The sequence below is a fragment of the Lutra lutra genome, chromosome 2 (assembly GCF_902655055.1).
Source record: "Lutra lutra chromosome 2, mLutLut1.2, whole genome shotgun sequence".
NCBI classification, from domain to species: Eukaryota; Metazoa; Chordata; class Mammalia; order Carnivora; family Mustelidae; genus Lutra; species Lutra lutra.
Window position 1 is genome coordinate 198,845,255 of NC_062279.1, and position 8,666 is coordinate 198,853,920.

At 35.3% G+C, this 8,666-nt stretch overlaps 1 protein-coding gene across 2 annotated transcripts; it reads left to right on the forward strand.

Annotated features, from left to right (window-relative positions):
• Positions 1–524: 524 nt before the first annotated feature.
• On the forward strand, positions 525–7,620 carry ODAM (odontogenic, ameloblast associated). 2 transcript variants are annotated; one of them, XM_047719460.1, is made up of 10 exons: positions 525–575; positions 662–703; positions 1,492–1,539; positions 2,087–2,320; positions 2,966–3,013; positions 4,977–5,081; positions 5,860–5,907; positions 6,695–6,766; positions 7,195–7,356; positions 7,562–7,620. In XM_047719460.1, the coding sequence occupies exons 1-10, from the start codon at positions 525–527 to the stop codon at positions 7,589–7,591; spliced, it is 840 nt and encodes a 279-aa protein (XP_047575416.1). In that variant the 3' UTR covers positions 7,592–7,620. The 2 variants fall into 2 exon arrangements, with proteins under 2 accessions (XP_047575416.1, XP_047575418.1); XM_047719462.1 differs by lacking the exon at positions 5,860–5,907.
• Positions 7,621–8,666: the final 1,046 nt, after the last annotated feature.

An 8,666-nucleotide genomic window follows, 5' to 3' on the forward strand; every position in this document is an offset into this window, starting at 1 on the left:
GCTCAGTTTTAATGTATTTCATGTTATTAATCTTTTAAAAAGACTTGTATCTGTTATAGACTATTGTCAGATCTTTATTGTAGTATTTTTATTACTATGTTAAATAGACATTAAAACTGTTTTCACAATAAAGACCTAGTTCACTGACCCCCGTCATGGACCTCCCATGATCAGAAGGACCCATTTCATGTACAGAACAGTGCAAGCAATGAAGCCATCTTGTTCATTAACTCATTCAGCTACATCCCATGCCACCAAAGGACTCATTTGGTCAAGAAAAGGACAAGCAAACAATTCTGGTTTTTTTAAACAACTGCTCTGAGAAAAAGAATAGGTTCTGTTATAGATATTTATAAAGCTACCTTTTTTATTTTAAATCCTAACATATAAGTAAATACTACAGAACTCACCCAACTACACTTCTGATCAAACAATATCACCACTTATTGTTATCATGATTTTTACATAGAGGGTCCATTTAAAGCTCAATTTCACAATTTATTTTCTAGATATTTCCTCTGAAAATGAAAACCATAATTCTTCTTGGGCTGCTGGGAGCCACAATGTCAGCCCCAGTAAGTGATTTCACGGTACATCTAAAATCATTGTGTGAAACCTCTAACAAATCCTTCTTTGACCATCTCTGTTTTTCATTTTTTAGCTTATCCCACAGCGCCTGATGTCTGCAAGCAACAGCAATGAGGTTAGTTTAAATACTTACAAGCAGCTCTCCATTTTGTTTTCATTTTTGTTTTTTAAGGAAACTCAGTGGAGAAGAGATTAAGACCTTTGTTCTCCAGCTTGCTCTTTCTCAAATAGACAGATCTTTAAAAAGGAGGGGAGAGGCAGGCACCTGGGTGGCACAGTCAGTAAAGCCTCCTACTCTTGATTTTGGCTCAGGTCACAATTTCAGGGTCTTGAGATTCTCTCCCCAGGCTTAGCACTCAGCAGGGAGGCTGCCTGGGATTCTCTCTCTCCCTCTCCCTATCCCCCTACTATGCTCTCTCTCTCTCTTTCTCTAAAATAAATAAATAAGTATTTTTAAAGCCTTAATTAATTTCTCCTAATTCCTATCCACTAGCTCTTATATCAAATGCATTTCCAACGTTCATGTTTATTTAGTATACATGTTTTTTTCTACAATATTATTTGCTCCCCATCTGAGTATAAAATCTTTAAGAGACAGAATCTCCTATATCTTTTTATTCTAATAGCGCCCAATATGGGTGTATATAGGTGTTTAAGAGCGTAAAAATGACTGACTAAACCACAGGAATGGGCTAAAGTTGTGCAATCTCAGACCCAGTGGAGGAGAAGTCGTTAAATCCCAATCTCTAATCACTGTAATTTAGTACAAGCTTAGTGAGAAAACACCCCTAGCAGGAAACTGATCAGTCAGCCCTGGCTTGTTCTATGTTTGTAGTAAACCTTGTTCTCAATAGTTTCATCATGTGTAATCATCTTGTTTTCATGTTATCTTTCCTTTTCTAGTTACTTCTGAGTCTTAATAATGCTCAACTTCAACCACGACAGCTTCAGGTACCTCGATAATTATTTGAAGAATGCTTTTCGACTGTTTATTTCTTACAGTACTTTGTAGAGAACAAAATGTTCACCGATTTCATTTCCGAAGTCTCAATTTTTAAGATTATGAATTTGTCCCACATATTCTAATGACCATGTGTTTGAAGACAAAAGTAAAAGCTGTAATCTGACTAACATTTATTGAAAACTTGGTAAGTGCCAGGCACAAATTCTCACAACTGTGAGATAGTTAAATTGACTATTTACACACAGTCATACTCAACTATGAAAAAAAAAAAAGACTTAAAACCAGTCTGGCAACTGTAGAAACCAGACTCTTTATCCCTCTCTGCCCCAATTTTTTTTATGAGCACTGGGAAGTTGGCATTGTTCATGCTACTTGCACAGCTCATAATGTGCTAAGATGCTGTCCTTTTTTATAATGCAGCAATGGAATAATAGAAATTGTCTACATTTTCCCTTTTTCTTGCTCAGGAATGATTTAAAACTCTTTGCAAAATGGAAGAGAAATGCTTCCTTTCTTTCTTTCGTGTCTTTCCAGGGCCCATTTAATTCGTGGATCCCTCCTTTCTCTGGGATTCTGCAACAGCAGCAGCAAGCTCAAGTTCCAGGGCTCTCTCAATTCTCCTTATCAGCTCTTAACCGGTTTGCTGAACGGTTCCCAAATCAAATGCCTTTCCCAGGATGGGTCAATTTTGCCCAAGGAACCCAGGTGGGACAGCTGGACCCCTCACAGCCTCAAACAGCACCGCAGAGCCATCAGGGCCCTAATCATGTAAGTCAGGCCTCTCCCATCCTGTTCTGAGGAGATAGAACACACGTTGAATGTGAAAATGAGTAGGAATCATCTTTAAAATAAGACAGGAGTTACTGAGAAAGACATTTTTCTCATTATTTGCTCTACCATCACTGGAAGTACTTCCTTTTCTGATTTCTAACATGAAAAAATACCATTTAAATCAGCTATTCCATCACAGCCACAAATCAAGAGTGTTAAAAAACACGTCTGAGAAGAGATAATTAGGGAAATTTCCTCTTTAAAGAAGAAACAATTTGCATTAAGGATATACATATAACATGACCTTTTGTTGTCACAGAAGTCTTTAATACAAATTGTAAATGTATATGACTAGATCTAAGAAAAGCAGCTCTGGAATTTTACATTAAGAAGTCAAGTATAACTGAGGTGTCTGGGTGGTTCAGCTGATTAAGCATCCAATTCTTGATTTCAGCTCAGGTCATGATCTCAGAGTCGTGAGATTGAGCCCCACGTGGAGCTCCGTGCTGGGCGTGGAGCCAATTTAAGATTCTCTCTCCCCCTCTTTCTCTGCCCCTCCCTGCTATGTGCACTAGCTCTCTCTCCCTCTAAAAAAAAAAAAAAAAACAGTCAAGTATAAATTTTTTATACCTCTTTTGGCAGGTTATGCCCTATGTGCTCTCCTTCAAAATGCCTCAAGAGCAAGCTCAGGTAAATGAGTAGAATACCACCACTCCTACAGACAGATGGCTAACTGTACTCTCTAATGCTTTCTTTTGCATTTGTAGCTCTGACTCCTAGAGCAGGGCTATGAAAACTAATATAATTATCACTGTTTAGTACCACTATTGCTAGGCTGGCATCAGTTTGATAATGTTAGGCTCACTTAATAATGCTAAGGAGAGTCCCCAGAACCCCTGAGTTTCCGGGGCATTACTCTATTGGGAATAAAGGAGCTCAATAAACCATAAGTCCTGGTCCTTCTGCATGGTGTTTGTACTGGCATTTGGAAACTCAAGAGAAATACCATGGACTGACTTTGCTCAACCCTAAATTTTGTTTCAGAGGGAGATGCATTAAACTGATAAAATATGATATGATGTAGAGATAAGAAACACTTGCCACATTATTTGGCACTCGGAGCATTCTGTTCAAAATATTACCAGGTTCTTGTATATTTTCAATTATTTCTATATTACAACCAAATGGGGGGATTTCCATTAAATAAGAAACCTTAAAAGATGAATGCCAATTAGTATACTCATTAGAGTAATATGGAAAACTCTCTCCAGATTAGTTTCACCTAATTAACTTTACAATAGACTAGGTTCAAAGAAATATGGACATGGATAAATTATTCACCAGCAGAGTACTGACTATTTCATAAAAAGTTACACCACTTGACTCTCCTGTAATCATAATTATGTAATTTTTGTCCCACACTCATTATAAAATAAAAGTTACTTCTAGACATTACCTCATTCTATGCCAGAGCATTTAGAGACTTAGATACATGGTAAGTGGGATTACTTCATTTTAAGGATCAGGGAACTAAGTCTTAATGAGATTGAATCCCCAACCCTAATCAAAGTAAGTAGCTAAGTTGGAATATAATTCTTCATCCTTCCTCAACCACTAAACCAGTGGTTCTCCACCCTAGCTTTGCATCAGAGGCTCTGCTGGTAATTTTGAAAATTACAAATGCCTAGACCCTATCCACACCTAATGAATCAAAACATGATGAGTAGATCCCAAATACGATTATCTACTAAAATGCTCAAGAGGTGATTTTAATTCTTAGCCAGAAATAAGAACCACTGCATAAAATGTACTTCTCAAACTATAGTTGTTGTTGTTTTTTTTAACTCTTGTGTTTAATACAGTCTCTCACTTAATTAGGCAGGGACACAAACATACTAATCTCTATATATGTACTAAGATCTCCATTTTCTATAAACACATATGCATATATAGACATACACAGGCATAAATGGAAGCCAGTACATGGTAATGTGGATGGTAAAGTTGCAGGTGATTTATTTCTTCCTTGTCTATTTCTGGATTTTCCAAATATTCTAAAAAGTCTTATGGATTATCTTAATAAAATGGCACTTATTAAAGGCAACACATTCTTGAGAATTCCTTCATTATCATAGCACTTCTAACATTCTTGTAAAATAATGATTCTCAAAATATATAGGGAAAATGTCCAGCAAGTCAGCCATGACTTCTTAGATATTCACAAAGTAAACTGTACATTAAGTTTGTATATAAAGTATATATATATAACAGCTTATATATATATATATATACACACACACACACACAAACACACACACACACACAGAGTTTGTATACAAAGTCCATGGTGCCCTTTCTTAAAATTTAAGCCTATTATTTTGCTACTTCTTTCATGAGTTTGGCCAAGCAACCTTGAAACAAAGTCCAACGTCATATACAATATGAGTTATTTCTAAAGTCTGAGAAGGGCTGTTTCATGCATTATTTTGATCATAAAATTATTAGATATATAAAATTATTAGATATAAATATATAATAATATAAAATTATCAGATATATAAAAATTATTAGATATAAAATTATTAGATATAAACTTTTAAAAGGCCTCTGCTGATGTCAAGGAAGCTCTTCCATATCTTTCTTTTACAAGTAGATGCTGCAGTACTATCCAGTCTACATGCTCCTACCCTGGGAACGATCTCAACAAACAGCCACACAGTCACCTCCACAAACGGGACAGCAGCAATTTGAGGAGCAGGTACTGCTGTTTGATTTTAGTCTGACTAGTTCCATCTGAGACTAGAGAGACAATAAATTTTCAAAGGAGAGACTATTTGAGTGTATTTACTGCAAAAGCTCAACAGCCTGAACTGGTGGTCACAAAAAGATACAGTGTGTTATCCTAACATATCAATAACTTTGAAATGTTCAAAGGCTGGATTTTAAAAGAACGAAGTCGGTGAGTGGACTTCAACAAAATCGGAGGCCAAAAGATGAATCATCTTGGCAAATTTTTTTCTAACTTTCAAAAAGCTACCAGGATCCTTCTTGTCATGTTTACATGTGGTTATTGTAAGAAAAAAAAAAAAAAAGCTTCCATGATGGAAGGCACTTATGATCACTAGATACAATTAGATAACATTATAATTGTGTTTTGTGGACCTACAGCACATTTTTAGAATTCTAATGTAATTTCAAGTGGCCCATACATAACTAGATTTCTCTTAGGTATAATGGGGGGAAAATTAACAGTTTATCACCACTCTAAAACCAAATTAGAGAAAACTGAAAATTGTGCTTTAAGTGACTGGTAGTAGTAATTCTAATTAAGTTGTGTTAGAAATTTAACCTCAAAGTCGTATGGTATTAAAAGGATGCTTGGTAAATTAACAATAATTTTTACCACCTAGAATATATGAACCTTCAAAAAAGCATTTAATGTAATATATATATATATAATTTTAAATAATCATTTATTATAAAATTATGACAAAATCATCACAGCAAATCTAACACATTTTCCAAAAATCTGACAGATGCCATTCTATACTCAATTTGGATATATTCCAGTACAAGCAGAACCTGTAAGTAATGCATACTTTTCATTTAAAAAAAAAAACACTAACTTTTGAAATGATTTGCTTCATAGCATATTAAATCTATGAGCACCCTTCAGCCAAAAATCCATTAAGAACAAACCCATAGTTGAACAAAATTGGATTTACCTACTCATTTCAACGAGGGAAGACCCATATGGGGACCTGTGGGTGTCTTAATAGGAAGGTGACTGATTGTTCAAAGGGTCTGGGCTTCTGTCGGGCGATTTTGCAGAGAATTCAAGGAGTAATGGTTCACTCTGAATCGGGTGTTCTCAAGAAGTGATGGGCAAGTCTGTGATTAGTAATTAGACAGTTCCTTCCTAGATGATAAAAGCAAAGAAGAGCAAGGCAAAGGCCTTGATTGTTAAAGAAGGAAGAGTTACTCAAATTATCCAGGATATGAGGATGTCTGGTATTATTGTGGCTTGCGTGGCAACCTTGCTTTAGACAAAATTACACAGCCGTCTTGTTTTTGTTGCATTTCATCGTGTTCAGACATGACCTTGCTTGATGCTGGTGTTCTGTAGGATTGTTCATGTCCAACAGAACACCAGGGCCTAGCAGAGAATATCCAGTAAGCTCCTGACAACACAAGCAGAGTTGTGTGTCCTGTGTCAGAGGCCACTTTTCTCTTTCTCAAATCTAAATGATTATTTTTATTTTTAAGTAACTACAATTAAAGAAGTTGGGAAGGGTGTAACTGCCTTGCATGCAAAACTACGTATTTTAAAGAGGAAAAATTTAGACTTTTTTCAACTTTCCAATGTTACAGGTTATGCCAGGAGGACAGCAGCAACTAGCCTTAGACCCCCTCTTAGGCACAGCTCCTGACACTGCTGTGATGGTGAGATCCTCTTACCACCCTGTACTAGCTATCAGAAGTCAGCAACTGTCAGCCTACAGGTTCCTGCACTATTGTTCATTTTAATAGACTTCACTGTTATTTTTTCATCAAAAATTATTCTTCCTTCCACCTGTAATCTTTTACCAGTCAAGGTCCAATTTACTCAGTCCATCATATATTTACTACTCTATATCAGATACACTCCTAGGGACACTCATTTAAAATCAAGTATTAAGAAACATCCAAATTTGCCAGTATATATTTATAATCATTCTATGATAGATTATAATCTAAAAAACTAATACAGTCATTTACTTCCTAAATAAATTCTTTGCCTTACATCTCAATCCTGTGGCTTTATATTCTTTCCAATTTTGATCTTGTATTTGAATCTGTAACCACTTTGTGTTCTTTCTAATTCTATATAGCCAGCAGAAGGAGTGATACCATATTTACAAAAAGAAGGGATAAACTTTAAACATGCCAGTGGAGGAATTTTCATTCCTTCAACTTCACAAAAACCCAGTACTACAAATTCTTTTGCTCCTGCCGTGGACCCAACTATTACCCCAGAGCTGATGGAAAAGAAGGTAGAGAATCAAAGATTTATTTTATGTAAAAAATGGTTACCTAATGGAAAATATAAAGTTAATGTTTAATTTATAAGATTAAGTCATAGAAATGATGTGAGAGTTAACGATATAGTAAAACACATTGTCTTTACCTTAAACAGGGAGGCCAATAATTTAATTTTTATTTAATAAGCACTTCTTATGAATATCCTTTTCTCGCTAGGCCAAGACTGATTCCTTAAAGGAACCGTAAGATGTTTTCCTAACCATTCAGAGTTTTTGGTAGGTATTTGCCAAAAGGCATGCATTAAGTACCATGACACATCCTAAACTAAAAAAGGGAAAAAAAAAATCAGGGGAACTAATGAATAGGTCTTACCAAAATCAAACAAACAAAAAGTGCTTATATAGTTCTATAAAGCTAATAATAATTGTGGGACTTTAGCCACTTTTTAAAAATAAAAACAAATGTTTGAGAATCATGTGTGCCTATACCATAAATTTGGTATAGACTCTGAAAACACGAGTAGTAAATATACTAGGTCCATATAAAAGACATTCTACAAACACAATACAGAGTTAGTTCTTCTAAATCATCACTGCACTTTGCAAGCCAGAAGTTGTAACAATGTCAATACATCTGTATTAGACTGGAATGAAATAAACTCTCAAAGTGATTTTTTAAAATTGCAAAATCATATGGAAATTTAAAATGCCATGACCTTCATATCAAACATAATTAATTAATCAATTAACTGTCCTATTGGGCTTGGTTGGCTATTAGGCTTGTGGGTGATTGACAGATGGGCAGGCTGGGACAGCACAAGAAGTAAAAACTACACACTAAAAAGCAAACAATTTGGCCTGAAGGGAAAAGTAAAAGGCAAGGTTTTGTTTTTTGGTTTTTTTTTTAACTCTCCTTCCTGCTGCCTATGGTCTTTTCTGATTTCTCCTCTTGTGAAAATGAATCCTCAGCACTCTTCAGCTAAGTAACAAAACAACAACAAAAACTCTATAAAATACAACCAGAGTGAATAGTTTAGCCTAGATTTCTTTAGAAAAGTCTCTTTAATAATGTGACATTTTGTACAATGCAAGTCAACTCAAGTTATTTGATCAGAAATACTAAGGGATTTCGGTATAGCATGACCTTCCTTTTATGTGACACAGTGCCAGAAGGAAAGTTTCCTAGTTTCTGTCAAGTACTTTAGAAAATATCTCAGAAATGTTCCACAAAACAGTCTAATGGTATTAAAATGCACTCTTATCTTATTTTTCAGAGAAAAAGCTATGGCGGTGCCCCGGATATCATTTTAGGCTATCTGCTT